Below are 24,915 nucleotides of genomic sequence, written 5' to 3'. Positions count from 1 at the left end.
CTTTCACAACTGATATGTAGTGTGCATTTTCAAGTTCTTTCTATTTAAGAGCCAGCAGTCCCCAAACCGTACCAGGCCTGACTGCCTGATGGCCTGAGAGAAACACCTGTTTACTTCACCCAGTAAAGGGTTTTGGGGGGAGGGGGGTTATATTACACTAGGAATCACGGAATGACATGAGACGCATGTCTTGGTATTACAATTGCCCATTTAATTGCAAAAGAAACTCCAAGATGTCAATTTGTTGACAGAAATAAAAAAGGAATTCCATGTCTTATCTGCGGTTAGTTCAACCTCACTGAATTTATCCTGCCCTGTGTGTCCTTGTCATGCTAAACCTTGTTTTCTTCATAGTGGAATAATGAACATAATAATGAATTAAAATATTTGAAAATCCATCGTACTCGAGCGGTTCATTAAGAATCAGACGCTCGTGCTCCAGAAACCAGCGCCAAGACTGCATTTAAGATCGCTTGCTCAATATGCACTCAAAAACTTTCTGATGTTCTGGTTGCAAAAAAGATTCACAATCGAAAACGTTCGTTTGACAAACTAACACAGCAAGGTTACGTGCCACCCAGTCGGATTTTAAGTACGAGCCTTTTCCGCAGCGATGCAGCGCGCCTGTGAAGTACACGAGCCCAATGGAAACATGCCGCTAATCGAGTCCGCACGAGCGAGGTTCGGGTGCCCAGTAGACTGAAGAGCCGAGCTTCAGTCGTTTGTAAATTGTTTTGGGAAGACTCGTGTTTCTTTTAAGGTCGTTACCGACTCCGTGACTCCGCGAACTTCTTGCAACCATTCACTTCACGATTGTTGACTTTCCCGCTAATGTAGTGATATGACGCATCGCTACACTTTACGCGGTGCGCACTTTTCAAGGTCTGAAGAACAACGACATTCGTGTTTGCTTTCTAGGCATGAATCACGAACACCGCGCGCGGAGCCTCCTTAACGGAGCTGTGGCAGTCGCGAGCGGGAGTGGAATGAAGAGGGTCAGGGAGATTGGTGGGTGGGGATAACCCTGCTGGAGAAAATATTAGAACGTCACGTGGTTGAAGATCAAAGGAGATCCGCTTTGTAGCGCTCGGAGAGAGCGAGCAGGCTGGCCGACACACGGGCAAACACTCAGGCACGCACTCAGGCGAGCGAGCTATGCAAGTGTCAAGGCTGCAGCAGTGAAGGCGCGTTCGTCAAGCACGGGGGTTTGTGCACCAGAAATTAGCGCGTGCTCTCTCGTTTGTTTCTCCAGCTTTGACTTCCGAATCATCACTCTCGAAACCTTGGAAATTATGTTCCGATCAGCGCTGATCCAGCCGGCAAGATGATGATGATTTCACCAAGGAGAGCTTTAGGTCGCGTGGCCGACTCGGTGGCCGTGGTGTTTCTCCTGGTCAGCACGCGCCTGGGCAGCGTCGTGGCCAAGGACACTGCCTTTGTGGAAGTTGTGCTTTTCGAGTCCAGTCCGAGCGGAGATTACACGACGTACACGACGGGCTTACAGGGACGCTTCTCCACGGCAGGCGCCACCATCAGCGCGGAAGGCGAAATCGTGCAAGTACGTCAGGCTCTTCCACCTTCCGACGAACGGATGTGCCCGTCTTGCGGCGGACGGTCCCGTGCACAGTGCGCTTCGGTTGTCCAACTTTCCGGGGGGCGGAGGGGCTCGCGCCACGGGAGGATGGCACGAAGCGCTCGCTCGCATAGCTCGCGCTAACTCCGCGCTCGCAAGATGGCTTCTGGTCTTGCAAACCTCAATTCTAGTCCAACCCGAGAGCTCGCTGCAAACGTTAGCGACTTTGGTAGAAAAGTTAAGTCGTTACAAACATGTTGGCGAATGTTGGGCTGCGCAACAACTTTGTTCAAAACTTTGTAGCGGAAAACGTTTCGTGGTTGGCTAACTAGCTTAGCTAACCAACTTAACTCGAACATGAGACTTAAGATTGTCGCGCATGATCGATTTTTAAAAAAAAAAGTATTTTCATAAACATGTTTGATGTGAGAATTTCACTGGGCCTGTTGCGAGGCTGCTCTTCATTTAGCACGTGCATGGCATTGGGAATAAACACTACGTACTTGTGTTTTTGTGAAGTTTAGTTTTACGGAGCAGTGCGTTTGTGTTGAGTTGCAGGACCACACGTACAATAACGCTTTGGGGGTCTTATGGTTTGCGTTCGCATTTCCCGCTATGCGTGGTCCATCGGTCTGGGGGGGCGCGCGCTCTCAAATCGCCTCTCCGCGTCGAATTCGGAGGACCTCGCGAGCTGGGCGTGCTTAATGTTTAATCACGTTTGCACGGGAAAGTTTTGAATGCTATACCGGGGGTTTAGGGAGGTCTTGGAGGGCCTACCAGTTCTGCCCCCTCCTACGACCACGGCGCGCGGCGAGGGCGAGCCGGGGTGGTAGAACGTTCCCTGTGGCATTGTTTTCTTCCTTTCGGGATCTTGCCGCCAGCTAAGTGCCGTTTATTGGCAGCGGTGCGCTGTACGAAGTCAGTCAGCTGCGCGATTTTGAAAACGCATATGCACTGAGCGTTCAAGAAGTGCGCGTGAGCTCGGAAGAATGCCATGGTTTTTATTTATTTATTTATTTTGCGCCACTGATCAAAGCAAAACGTGGGATGCACGCCTCTTCCGCGGCGCGCGCCTCAGCCCGTGCGCACAAGGCGGTTATTTCCAGCGCTGTCTGTTCCGGCCGATCACTAAATGCATCGAAATGCAGCCAGAATGCGCGCGTTTAGGGCGACGTCTTGTCTCGCTGGACCCTCGTAGCAGCGGTCAGAGCTCCCGCTTCTCCGCCTTGACTTCGTGTGGCTGCTAAATGGAACATGTATGGGGGTGTGTGATGGAGAGCGAGCGACCGTGCCCGTGTGGGTGAACCCAGTCTGATTTCGTCCCCGGAACTTTCACCCGTGTTGGAGTTACACGCCTGTATTGTTGATCACCGTTTGTGCCCGCGGGCTGTGTAGGTGGCAGGCGCTGCACGGGCCAGGAGGAGGCATTTAGTGGGCGGGAATATTTAGGCTGGCCGTGTATGTATTTAGCACGGACTCTTTGGCACCGGGCTTGAACCACAAGGAGATGTTAGACCGCAGCTTTACATTGCAAAGCCACAGGCGTTTAAGTTTGCTTTAGATGCAGCTGAACATAGCTTTGGCCCCAGGGGCCAGACTGGGCTGGTGTCGACTGGAATGGTCTCCAGCGCGGCCCCGCACCCCAGCCCTCTAAGTAGACACTGTACGCCTGCCATACTCCTCTCTTTTAGATCAGAAATACTGAAGCTTTTAGCGACCGCTTTCTTTTTCTTTTTTTAACCGAGCAACGCAGAACCTAAGACAGTGATTTTACCTGAGACAAGGGGAACATCGTCCCGAGACAGGGTCTCCCTGCCCCGCACGGTTCTGTGTCGTGTCTGTAACAGACCTGGTCGCGAGGATCCAGTAATAGGACTACTGAAGCGCGCGCCTTTACGTGTGTGTGTGTGTGTGTGTGTGTGAGGAACCACAGCTGTAATTCATGTTTAATGAAGCTGAATGTTGTTGGCCAGCCAAACTGCAGTGCTAAGCCGGCCCTCATCCCTCGTGCCTCGTTTTAATGGTGTGATGTGATATGCAGGCGTCGCCAGTATGCCGTTTCCGGAGCAACAGCGTGCGATTTCACTACAGGAAACCTTGATCCACGTGTACCTATTTATTCTGTTCATTAATGCTTAACGGATGTCACCTGTCTTCATTTCATTCACCTGTTTCATGAGCGTTATTTATATGTCTGGGTTTTATTTTTATGGTACTATGTTAGGCGACTTGTGAAACCCCGGCTCGAGATACTTAGATGTGCGTGTGGAGGGAGTTTTAGTTTGTTGTGTAACTGTTTCTTTTAACGCTTATACTTTGTCTTTCTCTCCCCTTCTCTCTCTCTCTGTCTGGGTTTCCCTCTTCCCCCGCTGGGCGGATGAGACGGACCTCAGCTGTGAATGCCACCAAAATGGTAGAACGCGCGATGTTAACTGCGCGCGAGTGCGTGACGATCACGAGCCTGTTTAGGTGCCCCATGTCCTAGCGCGCGTCTGAAGCTGCTGGCCTACTCGCCGCCTCCGCTGTTTCAGTGGCTCTCGGCTTGCCTGCATCGTTCGCCGTCCGCTGCAAACGCGCGCGGCGCGCCGACGATGACACACGAGGGAGGAGTTCGGTTACCGTGAGGTGTGGATGACGCGCTCTGCAGCTGGTTATTTAAGAACGGAGAGAGACGAGACGCGGACACAGTTGCTGCGCTTTCACAGGAAGGGAGGATGGATAGCCGAGTCTCCCTCAGCATGTTTCGGCCGTTTTGACTCTTCGTGGTAGTTTGCTGAGCTGGTTTGGTCGGGTCCGTGTTTGAGACGGAGGTGCTGCTCCTTCCGTAGCTGAAATACGGCCTTCAGAAAAAAGCACAATCTTTCAAAGGTCTTGAATGGAGGCTCTAAGCTACTGGGGGGAGGCTTTGCAAAATAAGTGTCTGACACACCTCCTTACTCACTCTCTCTCTCTCTCTCTCTCTCTCTCTCTCTCTCTCTCTCTCTAACACGGCCCTTTACTGTCTCTGTGGTACGTAAATATACAGTCATGTTCAGTTAACAGGTAAGTGAAGGAACCGGCTTAATGAAATTTGAAAGTCAAAACTGACTTCACAAATTCTTGAAGCCCTATGAAATGTTGGTACGTATGTGCATCAGGTGAAAACAACATTTTTGGAAGTGTTTTAATGAAGTGCAAAGTGAAGGTTTGAGCTTGGCTTATATGTTTTAAAACAGGTGATTATGATGACTGGCCTTAAAACTGACTGGATCTTTCAAGTGCAACATTAGCTGTTCTTTGGTTTTGTTTGAGGTTGTGTGTTCTCATCCTCTCATGTTCACACTCTTTCTATAGCAGTCATCCTTTGGTCTCCAGACAGATTTGAGGGGTGTGTGTGTGTTTTGAAGTTCCTTGTGTAAACAAGTGCTATTTCATTAAATACCCTGGGCTCATGACACATCGCCATGAAAGCGTTACCATGGTGTCGTTGCTGTGCTGATGCAGTTGGAGTGTTCTGGAGGCGGCCGGCGCCTTGTTTGTGCTGACTCATTTGACCTGTGCCCAGGTGACCTGCCCAAAATATGCCTTGTGTGTCCTGATCAACACGCTCGCCGGTCTCCTGGTAGCTAGCGAGACTCTTTAGTGTATGCCCTGTGCCGGAAATACGAGTGTGAGCAGGAACACACTCTCAGGAGAAAAACGTCGGTTACGGTCAGCCCGTCCACGTTCACAAAGCGCTCACGAAAATTCATGTTTCCAGTGTGGGATTTGTTCTTTTCCACTGAGCTTTCTGGCCATGTTGTTTGCGACACATTCATTGTGTGCCCAAGCCTCTGTGACTCCGGGCTGGTCCCAGATACCCAGTGGAGGAACTGGTGAGTGTTGCTGAAGGCCGTCAGACTGGGCTGGGGGGCTGGAAGTATCTAACTCCTGTGATGGAGAGAAATCATTTCCTGTTTGGAAGGTTTGACAGGATCCTCTGAGTGGCGAGAGATGCAGGGGAAACGGTTCCTCTTGGGCTTGCCGTTGACACCCTGGCTGAATCTATGTGGAAGGTAATTTTCGATTCCCCCCACCAAACTTTTGCTACAACCTTGAGAAAATCGGCTCCCGCCAAGGTTCTCCCCCATCGCGTGTGGTCGCGACAGTGCCGAGCCGTACGCTCAGGACCTCGGCGCTCGCTAAAGTTACGGCGCGCTAAATTAAGACCGTAATGAGCATTTAGTTTAGCTCAAAGCTTCGGCACACCATGGCTGCAGACTGTGAAGGCCGTCTGTGGGAGGCCCCGCCCACTCCCCCACCCAGTGCACCAATTCAGCGTCTTGCCTGCAAGGCTGATTGCACTTTCTCCCAAGCCCTGGCTTCATGGTGGGGTGTTACGGATGTGTGCCCGCTGTCTGCTCTGAAGGGACAGTGTGGCTCATTGACGGTCAGGTACCAGCTGGTCATTTCAAGGGATTTTTTTCGCCTCCTCACGTGTCCAGATTAAACTACATTTGTCTCTTGTATTTGATCTTTGACCTTTTAAATGGCCATCAGGGTGGACACGGCCCTGTAACGGCAGGAAAGTGCTCTGATGGATATGTGACACTCTTAACGTTATGGGTCTTACTCCAGCCTCATTGAATTCAAATTGCCATGAACTAAGAAGTAACGGTGCTATAAATAAAATCTCTCTCTCTCTCTGTGTATAAACACGGTGACCCGGTGGGTTTTGCACTGCTGGGTCTGTGTTCTCTGGGAGTTGGTGTTGCATTGTTATAGATCAGGAATGTGCCGACTGGTTCACCAGAACCCCTTAGCCGAGTTTGGAGGCTCGTTTTGCTCTCCACCACCTCCCCAGTGCGTTTAGAAGTGTTGGCTGCGTGCGTCTCGGAGCCCTGGCACTCTGGGGTCAGAGGGCACTCCCGCTGCACAGATGCAGTCTTGCGTAAGCCTCCAGCGCCATCATCTCCGTAGCAGAGTGTAGGTCTAGAATCTGGGGCGAGCAGAACTGGAGGAATCGCGGCTGATGCCCCTCAGCAGCCGGAGGGTGACGAGACAAGTGTCTGGCCCTCCACCTCATTTTGTCTGATGCAAAACTGTTTGTGTATTTTCTTTTGATGTTGTGTTGATCCTCAACACAGTAATGAATGTGCCCGACATCCAAATGTGCTCAGTATATATAATGTTTGCACATGGCGGTGTTTACAGGCAGCTGTGGCGTAAACAACCCATGGTGAAGGAGCTTGTTTACTTCACTGTAGTCTGCTTCACTGGGCTCTGACAAAGCCCATTGATCTGACTCTGTTCATCACGACTAATCAATTCCATTTATCACAGCCTTCACTGCCAATATCCTGACACGTACCTGCAGAGAACCTCCAGTAGACATTGTTACACAGCCTTTCTCTTTGTGCGAACAGTCTGTGTCTTCTTTAATTGGGAGACTCCTGCTATGGTGACACAATGCGCCCTCATGATGGATGAGGTGTTTCTGTCGAGGCGTAGCCGCTCTTTGATTGGCTGATGTAATGCCCGGGGAGAGGACTCCTGTCTCCAGGGTCTCCCCCTGTGGCTCCTGTTTGCAGGTGAGGCTCCGCCCACAACTCTGCGTCTGTCTGAGATGCCACAGGGAAATTTTGAGAGGGTGTGGCTTATGTCTCATTGGTGTTGCACTACTGCAGTCAGGGATGCAGTGTGAGATATGTACTGTTTGACCCCCCACACAGACATACTCCCTCCGCACCAAGAGGATGTGGTTGGGAACTTCACGGCAAAGTATGTTTCACCAGAAGACACTGGGTGTGGGGAGTGGGGGTCAAAGGTCACAGGAAAACCAGATTCACTTTTACACCTGCGTCTTTCGGAATTGAAGCCTGCAAGTAACTCCGTGATTCTTTGTGTGGCTAAACTGATCGAGTGATTGCAAAGTATTCTGGGTGCTGGGTGATTGAGAGGTAGCGTAGCTTGAAGGCTTCGCATGACTGATGGGCTGTGCTGTAGAAGCGTCACGTCCGGTCCCATGACTGGAAATGTCTGTCAGCCAGGAGGGCTTATTCCTCCCAGGATGGAGAGAGAGAGGGAGAGAGAGAGAGAGAGGCCTGTCGCCAGTGGGCTGGGTGTGCAGTCAATGCTGATAGGATCAGCCAGCCTCGGAGGCTACTGAGCACGCTCAGATCAAAGGAGCCGGCAGCCACTTCAAAGAGCTGGCTGAGTCATGCCTGACTGATAAAACCACGCCTCAAAACGGCTGGTGATGTAATCGCACGCCTGTAACGTGATCTGCTCCAGCACAAACGGAGGTGGAGGTGAGGAGGCTTGAGAACAGATCTGCGATCTGTCTGCCGTAGGATCTCCGTGCGTCTGCCTCCGTGGGGAACACGCATCTAGATTACAGGGAGCTATCGGTCAAAACCTTGCCACGGTGAAAGCGACTGGCTTTAGAGTTTGTTCAGTCTCGTGCGAAACACACTCGTGTGTAGTCCTGGCCTTCGAGGGGAGGTTCTGGCCTCTGTTGGTAGAGGCTGTAGAAACTGCTGAAAGTGTTTGTCTGACATGTTTAGTCCAGTGGGCGTTTCTGTGGGGCGAACCAGGTGACTCTGTAAAGTTTATACGGGGCCTGTGTGTGTGAGATTGTGTTCACGCTTGAAAGAGCAAGCTGCACAGGCAGTTGCTTTCACCACAGAGGCGAGATTTTCTTACTGATCATTCATTGCCAGTTCCACTCCCACAGACACAGACACACAGAGGAGTGTGCGCCCACTGTAATAATGTGTTTTTAACCTTGGCAGAGATCACAGGTTAGCATTCTGCAGTATGACAGTCGCGTGTGAGGCAGACGTGCGGTAGCTCCGCACTAACGCTGCAGCCCGGGCGACTTCACCTAGCTCACGGAACTTTTTAACGAAAGAGAAACACCATGCGAGGTCTTATTTAGCTCTGATTGTAATCGAGGTCCTTTGTTCTTTGTGGTTCCAGCACAGGTGCCTTGCAGTACTGCATTCCACTGTGGACGTACTTGGCTAAGAATGTTTTTGTTACAACTGTCTGTAGCCTAAATATGTTGCATATTTTATCTGAGCATTCTTTATAATGAACTTGAGTCCTCTTAATTAAAACATGAGAATGTGGTAACGTGTGACTGTTCTTTCCAGTGTGGTTACAGTCTCTGTGGGGAGTTCTGTGTCTCCAAGATGTCCAACGCTTCGTCAGACTGGCTAGATGGTGAGGTGGGGGGTGGGGCCTCTGTCGTTGCCAGAGGGATGAGACTGAGGGGGCGGAGTCTCTGGTCCCCCGACTCGGTCTTGTACTTATTTGTTACTCGTTGAAGGTCGGAGGCTTTTCAGGTGTTATTTACAAGGCGCAGGGATGTGCCATGATGAAAATAACTGATGTTTCTCTCCTGTTCTGTGACTCGTGGGTGGTCCGCCTTTGTTTCCCAGTCTGTTCATGTTGGTTGTGTGGCCATGTAGCTGTGGAGACTCGGGGTGGATGTGTGGATGGGTGGATGTGTGTTATGCAAGCCTTTGTTTCTGTCCACAGGAACCTACCTGCAGCCTAGTTGTGGTCCTGTGGTGATGCGCAGGCTGTGAGGACCCTGCCCCAAGCCTGCTGTGTCACTGTGAGGAGTGTCTGCACAGACCTGTGCTGTAACTGCAGCGCTCCCCAGGTCTGCATGCACGGGCGTGGTGGAGGTCACTTCTACCAACGCGACTAACGCACGTTTCCCGCTTCCTCCGTCGGGGGTAGGCGTGACCCCTCCTGGGTTCCGTGGGTTCTGCGTCTGCGTCTCACTCTGAGCTGGGTTCTCCACACCCCCGCGCTGCGTCATTCTGATGTGTGTGTGATGCTCATGCTCGTGTTCCTGTCCGGCCAGGGCCGGCAAGCTCCGGTGGTCCGCTCTGTCTTGATGATGGAACAGAGGAGATTAAAACCTCTTCTCCTGGTTTCCTCTTTGTGTGCATGTGAGGGAGAGTGTGTGTGTCAGTGAGAGTGTGTGTGACTGTGAGAGACTCTCACTCACTCGCACTCGCTCAGAGAGAGAGTGTGTGTGAGTGTGCGAGTGAGGGGGTGTGAGACAGTGAGAGTGTGTGAGAGTGAGTGTGTGTGAGTGAGTGACTGTCTCACTCGCACACTCACACTGAGTGTGTGTGAGAGTCAGAGAGTGTGAGAGGGAGTAGGTGTGACTGTGTGTGAGTGAGAGGGTGTGTGTGAGTGAGTAAGAGTCAGTGTGTGGGTGTGACTGTGTGAATCTCACTCACTCGCGCACACACACTCTCTGAGTGTGAGTGAGGGAGTGTGCGAGAGAGTCAGAGTGTGTGTGTGACTGAGGGTGTGAGGGTGAGAGTGACTGTGTGTGAGTGAGTGTGTGATTCTCACTCGCACACACACTCTGTGTGTGTGAGTGAGTGAGTCAGAGAGTGTGTGAGAGTGACTGAGGGAGTGGGTGTGTGTGTGTGAGTGAGGGAGTGTGTGTGAATCTCTCACTCACTCGCGCACACACACACACTCTCTGAGAGTCAGAGAGTGAGAGTGAGAATGTGAGCGAGCGAGTGAGAATGTGAGCGAGCGAGTGAGAATGTGAGCGAGCGAGTGAGAATGTGAGCGAGCGAGTGAGAATGTGAGCGAGCGAGTGAGTATGAGGGTGTGAGAGTCAGAGTGTGTGAGTGAGTATGAGGGTGTGAGTGTGAGTGACTGTGTGTGTGACTCTCACTCACTCGCACACTCACACACACTGTGTGTGAGTGAGTCAGAGAGTGTGTGTGTGTGAGTCAGAGAGTGTGTGTGTGTGTGTGTCAGAGAGTGTGTGTGTGTGTGTGTGTGTGTGTGTGTGACTCTCACTCGCACACACTCTCTGAGTGTGTGAGAGTCAGAGAGTGTGTGAGAGTGACTAAGAGTGACTGAGGGAGTGTGTGCATGTGTGTGCGCGAGTGTGTGTGTGTGAGGGAGTGGGAGTGTGTGACTGAGGGTGTGACTGTGAGGGACTGTGTGTGTGAATCTCTCACCCGCACACTCACACACTCTGTCAGTGTGTGTGTGTCAGTGTGTGTGTGTGTGTCAGTGTGTGTGTGTGTCAGTGACTCTCACTCGCACACTCACACACACTCACACCCACTCTCACTCACACACACACACACACACTCTCTGACTCTCACTCTCACACACTCAGTCACTCAGTCACCCACACTCTGAGAGTGTGTGTGGGTGAGAGTCAGAGAGTGTGTGAGTGAGAGTCAGAGAGTGTGTGTGTGTGTGTGTGTGAGGTGTATCATGCCCCCCCCCACACTCTCTTCTCCTCTTTTGCTTTTCTTTTTCTTTATTTAGCTGTTTCTTGGACTCTTTATAAAAGGGTTCATTAAGTTTCTGATTTCAGCAGGATCAAAGATTTGTTTACGCTCTGGTCCAAACGTGGACCACACACACTGTGTTGATGTTTGCCGGAGTTCTTAGACCCTTACTTCAACAGGGACGGTGGTGCTGTAGTCCTCCTCCGAGGCCTGGTACCTGGTCTGTATTGTGGTTGCTAGCTTGGTTGGCTAAATCTTTTGGCTTTGTGTGTGTTTTTATTAGTGTGTGTTGGTCAGTGGACACTGGCGCTTCTGTCTCCTGATGATTGGCATGTCCTCGGCCTCCAGCGATTTGGAAACAGCTGCGTTGCATGTTTCCTTTCAAACGTTTGTGTAACATTTCCGTTGGCCCCGGGCAAGACCTCTTACTTCTGTGGTGGCTGTCACTGAGTGTTAGTGTGCTTTTAAAAAACCTGAGTTGTTAATGGTTTGTCGTGTGTGTGTTGGGAGTGAAGTCCGACTCTGAACTGAACAGCGGTGCATCTGTAATTCGGGTCATCTGGAGATATTTCTGTATCGTGACCCCCCGGCTTCTCACCTTTGATGTCTCGGGGCCCATAGCGTAGAAGAATCCTCTGATGTGTTGACCTCGGGGCTATGCTGGGCTGTGAAGACATGTCCCATGAAGGTTAAAGGTTGTGACATGAAGTCAGCAGTGCTAATGCGTGAGAGGGGACTTTAGCCTCAAGCGCTGTGGTTTAGGTGGTCTGACGGGCTGAATGGGGGCCATCTGGTGAGGGCCAGCAGAAGCTGTTAACTCTAAAAGTGACGGAGTTCTTGACCAACGTCCATTGGTAGGCCAGTTCCCCAGACCAGTCACAGACTTTTAGGTGAAGCTTGGCTGTTTGTCCTGTGCCCTCCCAGCTGGTAGGATGTTCTTAGTGTGCAATACTGTAAGCACATACAATTATGAACCACACCTGTCCTCTGCTCTCTAAGCCTGTGGCCCAGTTATAAAGCCCTCCCCCTCCACTGTGACCCATCCATAGAGAGTTGGGCTAGCTCCGCCCACAGGACCCTGAGCATGTGTTTGGGAACAATAGGGCTTTTCAGTTGTTCTCATTCTTCTGTACATCTAGACAAGAGCACGTTTTGTTGATCCTTATCCCAATATTGATTTTTGCAGTAACGATATTGCAGAAGATTGCAGTATGCAAATCAGTCCCTTAATAGAAAAACAAAACTTATCGTCTGCTGTTGACCTCGTAAATGATCTCAGATGTTGGATGCTGTGATGGGAAAACAAAAAGCCTTCATGTGATCTAAGAAATCAGAATAATCTCCCTCAGACTGAGGCGGGCCAACTGTTCAGCCTCTGAGGCATATCGGGGTTAAATTCTAATGAATCCTGTTGTATGTAGCAATAAAAATCTAATGGTATTTTCTAATTGTATTGTGTTGCAGTCCAAGTGAAAGAGGGTCTCAGTTTAGATCAGAGAGCAGTAATCTCCCTTCTCAAGCCTTTTTTTTTTCTTTTCGCCCTCTCTCTCTCTCCTTTCTCGCTGCCCTTTTCTTCTTTCCTTCTATCTGCTCTCTCTCCCTCCCTCTCTCTCCCCCCCCCCTCTCTCTCGTTGTGTACATCCCCTCGTTTGCTTGCTCGTTATCGTGCCCCACACACACACACACACACACACACACACACTCCCAGGAGAGGAGAGTTCCGATGCTATCAGCAGCTGCAGAAAAAAGCCACATCAAAGGGGCCGACTAGGGCTCCTACTGCCCAGCTCGAAGGCTCACAGGATGGGTAGAGAGGCTGGTATGTGCCCCTCTGAGCCTGCCAGAGATGGGGCTCAGATAAGGGGTGGGGGGTAGACAGCTGAAATGACACTCTGATGTCGACCTTGGACACAAGCAACACACCCCTGCTGACGATTTGTTCACTGCCACCAGACAAAACAGTGGAATTTTCAAAACAAAAGCTCGGTGAGTAAGATTGGCTTTCACACCCGTTTCTCTGCAAGACTGGAGGAGGGTGAGTTAGTGAAGAGAACACGGCCAAAGCTCAAAGAGTCTCGGCCGAGTACCGCAGTGACCGCTGAAACACACAAAGGGTTCCTCTGTGGGGGCGGTGATGGAGCTTTCTGCCATGTCAAGGTGAGTGGGTGCGGGCGCGGCCCGGCCCAGCCCAGCCTGGCCGTGCCGACCTCCACAATAGCTACAATAGCTGCTCTGTTGCCCCCTCGGTCTGTGCGGGCACTGTGGTTTGGATGGCTGGCGGGGCTTGCGGATGGCTAGGGTCAGCCGTGCGCTTTGGGTAGCTTCCGGAAGGCCGTTTTTGAAGCGTGTATGAGGTGTGTGTAAATGCTGGCTTACTGATGTGGTTGTTTATGTATATATGTGGGCCTGTTATGATTCATGGTGTTTTTAGTAGCACCAACTGGCTGGTTGGTTTTGGTCTCGAACAGTTTTGTTTCTGCCCACGTGTTTTGTGGAATGATGGCAAGTGGGAACGCCGCAGACCTGTGGAAGCTGAGTGTGGGCGGACATGGCAGGAAGTTGGTTTGGTTGCCGTGTGTGTGTGTGTGTGTGTACACAAACTTTTCTACCATCATCACGGCAGTGTGCTGCTGCGAGGCTAACGTGGAGCAGGACACGTCAGGACACGACGGCCGATATCAAACTTCTATGTTTGACACAAGCACACCCATGAGGCTCTTGACCGACAGACGGTGCTGAAGCTGAGATGTTTGTGCTCCTGTAGGTTCAGGAGGCCTTCACCTGGATGTCTTTATACCCCCTCCCCCCACATCACACCAGACCATCTCCGGTCCACCTCATCGAGCTGATCAGGTTCACCATCCAGCCCTTTATGGTCTTTGCTGGGTCTGTTGGAAACCACAGTCCTATGAACTGGGCCTCAGTCACAACCAGTGCTCTGACATCTCTGTTAGGAGCTGGTTCTTACAGGCCCTCTGGGGGGGTTCCAGTAACTCCTGCTCCTCATGTCTAGCTATGGTTCCTGCAGCTCCTGGTACTGCAGCATGCTGGTGTTTTTCTCCTCATGTAACGTTATTGGTCGAGCTCGTAAAGGCCTCTTGAGCTGAATGGGGCAAGTTGGAACAGGAAACTGCAGAAAAGTGTGCAGAGCATTATGGGAGCCCCAACAGATTCCTTCTGTAATGGCAGACCATTGGCCCACTACAAGCAAGCCTACTTTGTGTGTGTGTGTGTGTGAGGGGGGGGGGGTTTTGACGTTTAACTCTTTCAGCAGTTGGCAGCGTTTGCTGTCTTGCAGGGCCTTTGTGTGCCCGTCTGGTTGTTCCCCCTCCAGTGCTCGGACGCTGAACAATGCCGTGTTTGTGTGGCTGGTTCACATGTCGGGGGGGGGTCAGCGTGCCCTGATTTAGTCGAATGCTTCCTTCCACATCTGCAGGGGGGGCTCGGCTACCTGTACACTCCAGAAGGGGTATAGGGGGTGGGGTTTCGATCAGCAGTGCCCCCCGCCATTGGTGAAATTTGTTTTTTCTATACATTTTTCATAAACCTGTTGATTTTGTTCAGTTACAACATTGTGTGTGTGTGTGTGTGTGTGTGTGTGTGTTTGGGTAGCTTTTTCAATAAGACAGTTGATTATGGTGTATTGCTTATTTAGCTTGTGCGAGCGCGTTTGTGTTGTACGTTTCTGTTCAAGGGGAAAATGCTGACCACGGCCCCTATCTCTCACGCTGGTCGGTGCATGCATCCAGTTGGAGATCACCACATCCGGTTGGAGCTCGGTGTTCTCGGTGTTCGCACACACAGGAGCAGGCAGGTCAAACTTGTGAAACATGGTCACATATTTGTGATGATCTGTTAGCTTTTCTCTACAAAAGTTTTTGCTTCTTTGGTTTCCCCCTCTTTGTAGTGTGTGTGTGTGTGTGTGTGTGTGTGTGTGTAAGTAACAGAGAAGTCTAATACCATCTTGCCTGAGCTGCACTGACTACGGCTGGTCTTAAAAAAATATCAGATTTTTGAGTATTTCTTATGTATTTATTTGTAACTACATAGAGAATGTGCAAGGATTCTCTCTCTCTCTCTCTCTGAGATAGGCCTGCCATTGAGCTGCTTGATGTGGACATAGTTTGTGAGGGGACTACCCATCTCCTAGGTAACCCCCCCCCATCTGTGCCGTTCTTGCTCTCTTTCACACACACACACTCTCCCCCCCCCCCCCCCCTTCATTTTAGCTTGTTACCCGTCGCTTTTCCCCATAAAGCCCCCCCCCTTATTGAATTTTCCTTGTTTGATCACGGTGGGGTGGTGGGAGGAGCCTGTGGGGTTTTATGGTCTGTTCCCTCCAGCTTGCCCTGGTCCAGCCGGCCTGGGTGTTCCGTAGGCCTTTGGTTTGTCCGGGAGGTGCATGGAGGTGGTGGCCACTCCTGGTGCACTCCCCGTGATTTCAGCTCCTCCGAGCCGCTTGGCTGTGGCCTTGTGCCAGGACATTTATGCTGGTCAGATGTTGGGCCAGTAATGGCTGCTACAGAAGACTGTCAGCCTGACGTGTTTATAGAGTTGCATCACTAAGTGTGATTTCAGATTGATTTCTAGTTCAATGTGCCAACGCCCTGTAGACGCAGGCCTTCGTCGTTATCTTGGTGTTGGCTTCTCCAGTAGAGCTGCTGCCACCCCCAGCCCCAGATGGTTGCCATGAGCAACAGTCTCTCATTACCTTTAGTTTTGACTCTTTGTCCTCCTGTAGGGATGGCACGATGTATTGTTTTGATTGATACCGTGATTTTGGCCTTTGCATTGGAGATGGCTGCAGTGTTCGCTACCAAATGACCATTTTAAACTTGTGTGGTGTTTTTTGCTCCCCTGGTATGTCGGAGACATTTGCCAAGTGTTCTCCGGGTGACAAGACATGAATCATTTTCTGCTGAGTGAAGTGATGTGTCAAGGAACCATCAGCGAGTAGGTCCCTGTGTGTAGTGTAATCCCAGTGTAGTACTCTTGTTGTACTGTGCAGATGTAGTTTGATGTGTGCTATGGGCTGCTGGGTATTGGGACTGAAGCGTTTCCATGACGCTTTGGCTCTGCCCCTTGGCTCCTAGAGTGCGTGCCGAACTGTGAGGTGGGTTGGTTTGCCAGCACAAAGGCTCTGGTTCACCCTGTGGTCCAGAACTTCCAGTGCTGTGTGGAGCACATATGGGCTTTATTTGGGCCACATTCATTAAAGTTAAACTGGACCTGCTGGTTTAGTTGTCACAAGTGTAGTTCTTGATTGAGTGAGTGAGTGAGTGTTTATTTAACTCTCACATTACATCAGAATAAGAGTATTTTGATGTAAAAATAGTTAATTGCTTTTTATAGATCTGAGAATCTTCACAAGTATACATATTTTTTTCTCCCCCCTCCACTTGGTTTAATAGCGTTTTTAATGTGGGCTTTGTCTCCAGAAGGGAAGGGTTCTGTCCTCTACGATAAAGCGTCCGAGTGCAGGACACCCACCGCAGCTTTTAAATGTCAGTTTAGGTCACTTTCTGGTTCCTCCACAGCGTGCACCGATGTAACGGCCTTTAAGGAAATCTCTGAGGCGAGTCAAACTCCCTCCTCCTCTTTCCTTTCGTCCGTTTCCTCTTCACCCCCCTTCACCCATAGCCAAATGTGGAGATATCCAGTTATCCAGTTTTTCATTGTCGTCGTGTTTTGTTTTTTGTTTTTTCTTTCCTCCTTGCCTCCCTGTTTCTATTATCAATCTTCTAAAAAGGAAAGATCTGTAAGCTTAATCTGAGAAGTGGAAAGATGGGACCAGGGGTAATAAATGGGGGGGGGGGGGGGGGCTAGGTGTGGGGGAGGCTGGATGTGATATATCGGGGGGTGGGTTCAGAGACCCCCGCCGCCTGCACTGACCTCAAAAGAAACCTGTAACTACTCCAGATTGCTTGTGGCGGTGTATGAAAGATGTGCTCGGGGTTTGGAGCACTGGAGGGGGTCGCAGAGCTAAAGAACCCAACACACACTCCGCTGGGTTCCACCAGATAATCTGCTAGATGGGTTTTCTTGCTCCTTTGTTGGGGGGAGGGGGTTGGTTGCCTCTGGGGTGTTTAGCATGGCCGGAGACGACCCTCGTCTGGCTTATGTAGACAGGACCATACTGTAAAATTATAACTGTGGCCAGTAGGAATGTGTGTTTGAGCTTGGAGTGAGGACTAATGTTCTTTCTTCACTTATTTTAGTTTTTGCCCTCAATGATCAATGATAAGTTGGTTGTATTATATGGGAGTTCAGTATTAAGCCTTTACTGAAATGTTTCTGTGAGGATCCACAGTGCTGGTTAGGAGTGCGTGGTCGTTAAAAACATTTGGAAGATTGATTAACAGGAAATAGAAAATGTCGTGGGAAGATTACTGTCCTCTGTTCTGCTGCCCCAGGTACAGGATGCTTAAATGTCACGGAGAATGAAAATATTGCTGTTAAGACTTTATTTGCTACTTTGAAGATTACTTGTTCTAATTGGGTGTGGTTTGGCCTTTGACCTGTGTGATAACTGATCTAGGGTCAGTGCTTGACATCCTGCTGTATCCGGTGATCCGGTCCGGGTGCCTTTCGCCTGCCCTCGCTCTCCCTGTGTCGCTGCTTTCTTGTCAGGCCAGACTCCGGCAGCGGTGTCCCGTGAGGGTCTATCGTACCAACCCCCCACAGCGTCCGTCTGTCTCTGCTTTGCCCCGCGTTGGTTTCCCGCTGTGGGATGGACACGACGCTTTCTGTGTTGAAGTGCTTCCGGCTCTCCCATACCTGGCTTCCAAAGTCCTCCCTCCAGGAATATAACTGGAGATGGGGCCTGCTCCGAGCAGCTCCGTGTCTTTCCTTGTCCAGCTCTAGGAAATGGCTTGGCTTTGTTTATTCACGTTCACGTTTCCTGTCAGCCCAAGTGGCTGTGTGGTCCCTGGGGGAAGGGTTTCCTTAAGGCTTTCTTGAAAGGTGATAGTGGAGCTATTCAGAGAAGGGACCTGAGGAAGAAACGTGATCGAGAGGTCTCGGAGCCGTGCTGCTTCAGGGCAGGGCTTAACCCGGTAGCCACTTGTCCCTTGGAGGCTCTGGAATATGTGACAGAAGTTTGTGTAAACGTATGCTGTTCTTTGATGTGGAAATTGAGGAAACTGGATGTGATCTCTCTTACGTTTGGTACGTTGCTCAGATGTGGTTGTGAGAAGCTACTTGTGAATCTCCGCACAGCCTGGCGGCCTGGAAACGGAGACCGGGCTCACCAAGGCAGGTTCACAATGAAGAGCAATGTTGAGGTGTGAAAACCCAGTCATAGTACAGGGGGGATTTTTTTGCCCCAAGGGCTTAGCAAAGGGGCAACTGGAAAAGGAGGATGCTCTGTACCTGGATGTGTGGAGAGCAGGACTTGAATTGGTTGGAGATGGTGACAAACCTCCATCTCAGTCTTCAAACACTTCAATTCCCATAACCACACATTTTTAAACCCTATTTTAAACCCCTTCCAGCTGGGGTTTATCTTTGACTGGAGACTGTGTGACCCCAGAGGATGAAACCAGCGTTTAGGGCTCCCTCCTGCGATTGGCCGTGAGCTCCACCACCCATCTTCCGCATTAGGTTGGCAGTGGGTTGTGATTGGTCTGTTCAAGAGGTGGTCTTGGCACGGTGACTGGCCGTTGAGGTCCCCCGGTGGACCCGTGGCCATATGACCTGGGTGTGTGTTCCCAGCTGGGCCGACTGTTCTGTGGTACGGAGTAAGGCGCATTGGGTGCGGGTTGTGCGCCTGAGCTTGTTTTGATTGGTGTGCCTCGCGGGACCCAAGATTCTGCTTATTCCAAAAAAAAAAAAAAAAAATTGAATGTTGAGCCAGAAATAATCTGTTTTTGATGGGTCGAGTTTGGAGATTTATGGCTTTGGTTGCAAGCTGAGAACGTTGCTTGCGAGTTTGGCACATTTTTAGTCACTGTGCATCCTCAGTATGTTTTACTGCTTGTGTTTCTCATCCAGTCAAAATGTCATCGTGGGCATTGAGGTTTTATTGTAATCTTTTCCTCATCCCCTCGGATAAACGACCTCACCTGTCACGCTCTCCATCCTGGCGCTGACGTGTTGTTGTTTGTGCAGTTGCACGTCTGGCAGTAGGTTGCCAGGCCCAGGAGCGCAGATGGAATGGTGGCGACCTTTCTGAGATGGAGCCCACCCAAGCCCTCTTGTGTTCAGAGGGGTATGTGGAGTCAACTCCATCTTCTCCAACTCTGCTCCCCAAGGAGACGATGATGAGCGTTCTGACAAGGATGGGCTTAGAGAGAGAGAGAGTCTGTCTGTGTCTGTGTGTGTTTAATTTCATCTGAAGCAATTACATCACTCACTGACATCTTAAGAGTTTAGAATGTGGCTACTCTTTGGATGTAAGCTCTAATGCATCCCAACAGGATATGAATTCCGCTCGCTTGCTTGGTTTTCCTAGTGCTAACCACTGGCTAACGTTAGCACCACACTTTACGCTGTTTTTGCTATGAACGGGTGGTCGGCTTCCGGTTCGAATTAATTCTGCATTCCCAGCAACTCTGTTTTCCTCTCTTCTGTTTCATCCCCCTTTCCTTTCCCAGCTGTTTTCCCTTGCTGGCATTCCGCTGGTGTCCAGCATGCTGCGTGTGCCGTGGCCGTCTGCCGTTCCTGGAAGCTCTGGCATCCTCCTCGCATTCCGTGGGGGCAGGGCAGGGATGGAGGCCTGCTCTCCATTCCAGAGCTCCTGGAACCGTCCGAGATCCCGACGTGTGTAGTCGTCGCTGCCGCACACTTCAAAGCCGACGAGGAAGACGAATGGCCGGGCGTCAGACTCCGGTCCGGCTGCGTCCTGATTTAGTCACCTGCTGAACTTCAGGAAAGGGTCTGGAGAAACTCTGGCGTAAATCACGCGTGGAGCTTTGGGAGCGGGAGAGCAGGCCATGGCTTGTCGGTTTTCGTGCCCAGGCTGGGCGGCTCCTTTCCCCGCCCCTTTTTAATCATCTTTAATCACCTGCAGTTTGAGAGACCCACTGCTCAGTTCCTTAAAGGCTTTGATGTTGTTTCATTAATTATCTAATTATAATTTAGAATTGCTTTTATAAATTACATTAGATATTCCTTTTTTATGTTTATGCTGCTGTAGTTGGTCTAGAAGTGCTGTTGGCGCTGTAACGTTTTGTGTAAGTTTTGGTGAGTTATTTCAGTTCACACCTGCTTCACCCCAGGCGCTTTTCACACTAAATGCAGCGCGCCAGAATGCTCACTACATGAAGTCATGGTATGTATGCCTCATTCTTTTATTGGCATTATCTCACTCTCACCCTCTCTCTTTTGTACGGTAGTCGTATTACACCCTTTGAAGTGACTGCGTGAGCTGAACGTGACACCGATCGGGGCTTTGCTGAGGTCTCTCTGCGTGTTAATAAGTCCCCCAACCTTCTCCAAATATGCCCGCTGATGCGTGTTTGAGTATTTACATGATATTGAGTGTCTGCTCTGAGCACGCACGTCTAATGCCTAGATGGCAGCACATGTTTGTTTGTGTGGTTGCTGTGGAGATGACATGCGGTGCTGGTTTTGTGGGGGACACTAATAGGGGACTTCACAGGGGCCGAGCGGTCGCGGTCCCGTCCCCGAGGTAGGTCCTGGCTCGGACTCCAGGAGGGGAGCACTGGAAACGTCACCCCACACTGCCCTTGACGTGTCGACACGCTGCTGGGCGCTCTCGTGGCTGTGTGAGTTCTGGAAGTGTTTTTCTGGGCCAGGGTGCAGATTTTTGCAACCGTTGCTGGGTGTTTTTTGTCTGGAGGACAAAGGAGAGGAAGTGTCTGCCGTTGAAAGGAGACCCGGCTTCTTTTTCCAAGATACTGTTACGTGGTTGGTGCAGACCCACCTGCGAGCCTTCCCAGCTGCCCAGTGTAACTCTATCCCCTCGCTCCTCACGGCACTCGGCTGCTTTGAAGTTATTTCTAGAGCTTAGGAAGTGAAATGAGAAGACACAGGCGATATCTCTCTCTCTCTCTCTCGGCTTGATGATGTTTCTGTGTTCTGTTGCCGTGGAGTATTTATAGACAAACCCAGGACCTGTCTGGAATTCCCTTCATTGCTGCGTCCGCTGGTGTAGTAATCGCAGACCAAAGTTGAGGCGGAGTGAGAGCTTCTCCGTGATCCACAGGTTTTATGCCAAGCGGCAAGCGGTGGGGGGGGCGCTGTTCTGATGGACCTACCTGATGGCGCAGTAGCTCTGGTGTCCTCTAGGCGGCGGGAGAGAGTGCAAACCGCGTACGGCAGAAGGAAACGGGCAGCGCCACCCCGTGGAGCCTACTGAGGTCGGCTCGTCACCGTGGGCGACGCCTCTGGTGCGGATGCGGTATTCGGGATGGGTGGACACCGGAACAGAGGCTGAGTGTGAGGAGCTCTGTGTGCGCGTGTCTTGTAATACCATCCGTGAACGGACCAATCTGTACGTGCATGCGTGGTTGCTGCCGCATGTTTAGGGAAGATAAGTTCATGTTCAGACCTCTGAGGAAGACTTTATATGCGTGAAGAGCCTTCATCACAACATGGATTTTGAGATCAGTATGGCAGTTCCTGTGTGGAATGTCTCTTCGGTATTTGAGTCCCAGACAGTTTCCTTTTGTCTTAACTGGGTATTTAAAGTGTGACCGCTTGATATTGAACCAAAACGGTCTCATTCGTTTTGTGGTTGGCTCATTTCTGTCTCAAAAACCTCTCCCCTTCTCCTGCCTGATTGAGAGTCAGATGAGTGTGCATGCGTGTGCACGCTCGCTTGGGGCCTCCGGTGTCTGCCAGAGTAGCGGTGAGACGATGGGCTGAACTCAGCGGAGCGTCGACCGGTCGGTTGTGTGTGAGGGATCTGCTCGGAGTGGCCGCGCGCCCAGGGCTTCGCTGCAGCCTTTGATCAAACGTTCCCGCCTCTGCTGGCCACACGGTCTGTTATTCCAGGAAATCCTTCATGCTCTGTCGTGGAGGAGGGGGCTGGGCAGCTGGGTGATGGGCATTGGGTCGTGTGTGTGTGTGTGTGTGTGTGTGTGTGTGCGCGCGCAGGGGTGGGGGACATAGCTGTCATTAGGATGAGAACATTAAAGCATTGGAAGAGGCCGTGGCGCGAGGTGTCGGCGTTCTGGTTGTCGCGCCTTGGCACCGTAGTGTGGGTGTGAATGATGAAGCTGCATGTGTGTTGTGCCATCAGCGTCTGGTCGTATTTGCAGTAGTGTTCTAGTGAGAATGGAATTTTAGCACGTCTTCCCTGCACTGGACAGACAGTGAGGGGTTGGTTGTTGTTGTTTGTTTGTTTGATTTATTGCCCCAAGCTTTCACAAGCGTTACGTAATTTTGTGACTGGCAATGAAACATTTAGTTTGTCCAATAACTAGTTTATTTATATGTTAAATTGTCTTAACTGTGCAGTTCTTTAATATAGAGTACCACCACTAGGGCTGTGTACAATTTTGATGTGGTAATATATTGTGAATACACTCATGAATTGTTATGACTTACACATTCATAAATATGGATATCATTCTTTGCCCAGTGTGAAACTGATGTGTTCAAGTTTAACATATTTAAAAACATATATTTAAAACAAGTATTTAAATATATTATGTAAATATTTTTACATTTATTTATTTTAAATATTTCAATATTTTATTTAAAATGGACTATTTGAAAGGTTCAGCAGGCACCTCAAAAAGAAGAGAAGAAACAGGAGCATTTGTGTAGAAAATTTGTGAGTCAAACCCATTTCTGTTAGTGGTAGGTTAGAAGCTCTTGGTTGTATTCAGGACTTTTCTCTGTATTGATGTATTTTAAATTTACTCTGTTTATTGGTCTGTTTTTGGTATTGTTAATGATGAGCGTTTTGGTTAACGTTATCTTAATATAAATTTGTTGGTATCACAGACTGTTAGGTGTTGTCATGTCCTGTTGTATCATGATGCCAGTGTCGTTATTACTGGCAGTCTCCTAATAAACATTCATGTTCCTTTGCGTTGTTTCTGCGCTGCTACACGCTGGCGGCTCCGGAGTTGGTGTTGAGCGTTTCACTGTGTGAAGGTCAGGGCTACGGGACGCAGGACACACGAAAGATCTCGCAGTCTGTGCGCCACTGCACACCTTTACGCTTAATACCGCACCAAACGCTAATCCACGTTGTTCGAGACCTCTACTAGGCGTTGGGTTAGATACACTAACACATCTGTGTTGTCTGTTTTGTAACAGTTAATGTAAAATGCCTCTGTGTGTAAGGACGTGGTGTGGAGTGAGTGTGCATCTGAGGTGGGTGTAACGGTTACTTGAAGTTGTAGAGAAAAGGGATCTTGTTCTGCCCTGTTCATGGACAGCAGGCTGGGCATCAGGTGTCTGTTTGTTTGTTTTTTGTTGTTGTTGTTTTTTGTAAGGGGGGCAGGTACAAGTTGCCCCCTTGCTCGGTTGGCTGAAACAGATACTGACATGGACCTAAATGACCTCAGGTGCCCTCTGCCTCTGGAGCACAGCCACTGTTCACAAAAGGTTTTGCGCACACACTCGCAAACCATGACCCAGGGACACCCGCAGGTCCTGTGAAGTTCGCAGGGTGGTGTTGGGTTGATTTGTGTGTGTGTTGAACTGGTCACTGTGAAAAACAGCGGTACTGGTGATTTGTGACTTGAGCTCTGTGGTGTGAAGTGTGTTTTTTTTTTTTGGAAGTTATGATTTTTTTTTTTTCCCCTAGACTGGGCCTGCATGACCTTGAAGAAGCCAGCACTGTAGTCATGGCTACGTTTCCGTGCTGCCTAGATGCATAATCTCCTACAGATCCAGAATCAAAAGGCTTTGCTAATATTTGGAGTGCTGCGTTCTCTGTGCTGCAGTGGTTTATTTTACAGTTGCTAAATCCAATCGATTAGCGTTTTGTGTGTGTGTGTGTGGAGTAACAGCAGTTGATGACATACGAAGCTCCTGGAAGCCCTGTGTCACTTTGCCATTTTAATCTGACAGTGTGAGTCTAGTGTCAGAGCTTACAACATCACACACACACACACACACACACACACACACACACACACACTCTGTCTGTTTGGTCTTCTGGAGATGCGATGCCTGTGGTTTTGTCAATGGTGTACTGTGGTGCCACACACACCAAATGTGCACTTCACACGGTTACTGTGTCAATAACTTCTGAACTGAAACAATGAGTGAGTGTGACGATGAGTGGTGAGCGTTCTGGCTGGTGCAGAACTAGTGTGGAGCACTAGTGTGTAGTGGTGATTTGGAGAATGTCACACTTCTGATATTTTCATCCCACGCTCACTAACAGAACAAGGACAGGTGGATGGAACAGAAGCATAGAGAGATATAGCTGTGTGGGCGATTTAACATGATTTAATTACGTAATGATTAAACACTGTTAAACAAGAAGGCATGCTGGCAGAACACGCATCTTCCTCGGTCTCTCCAGTTTTGTCAACAGTGTGATGGGTGAGGGGAATTTCCTTACTCAGCGCTTATGTTAACTACACGCTGTGTGTGTGATGAGTTTAAATATACACTCACAATATATGCAATATGTTATATGTTGCTAGTACCGGGTCGGACCCCCTTTACCTTCAGAACTGCTTTAATTCTTCCTGACTGATTCAGTGAGGTGCTGGGAATATTCATCACAGGCGTTGGTCCATACTGACATGACGGCGTCACACAGGTGCTGCAGATTTGACGGCTGCACAACAATGATCTCCAGTTCCACCACATCCCAAAGGTGCTGTAGTGGACTGAACATCACACAGTGAAGGTGCTGTAGTGGACTGAACATCACACAGTGAAGGTGCTGTAGTGGACTGAACATCACACAGTGAAGGTGCTGTAGTGGACTGAACATCACACAGTGAAGGTGCTGTAGTGGACTGAGATCTGGTGACTGTGGAGGCCATTTGAGTGCAGTCACAATGCAGTGATTTGAGCTTTGTGACGTTGCGCAGTAGTTGCCAAGCTGGAAGTATCCATCAGAAGATGGGGACACTGTGGTCATAAAGGGATGGACACAGTTAGCAACTGACATCGATGCAAGGCAGGATGAATCCTTGCTTTCATGTTGTTTAC

General features: G+C 50.0%; 1 protein-coding gene across 2 annotated transcripts in view; it reads left to right on the top strand.

The window, feature by feature from the left end:
• Positions 1 to 210: 210 nt before the first annotated feature.
• Positions 211 to 24,915, top strand: part of znrf3 (zinc and ring finger 3) — a 44,318-nt gene continuing 19,613 nt past the window's right edge. Inside the window, exon 1 of one of the 2 annotated variants that reach the window (XM_035530267.1) lies at positions 211 to 1,558. In XM_035530267.1, the coding sequence (XP_035386160.1) occupies positions 1,325 to 1,558 (234 nt within the window). In that variant the 5' untranslated portion in view covers positions 211 to 1,324. Of the gene's footprint in view, positions 1,559 to 19,477; positions 20,093 to 24,915 lie in introns of those variants that run through there. The other variant, XM_035530268.1, reaches the window with a different exon arrangement.

The sequence above is a fragment of the Electrophorus electricus genome, chromosome 9, assembly GCF_013358815.1.
Source record: "Electrophorus electricus isolate fEleEle1 chromosome 9, fEleEle1.pri, whole genome shotgun sequence".
In the NCBI taxonomy this organism is placed as follows: domain Eukaryota; kingdom Metazoa; phylum Chordata; class Actinopteri; order Gymnotiformes; family Gymnotidae; genus Electrophorus; species Electrophorus electricus.
This window is presented reverse-complemented; position numbering and strand designations above follow the sequence as displayed.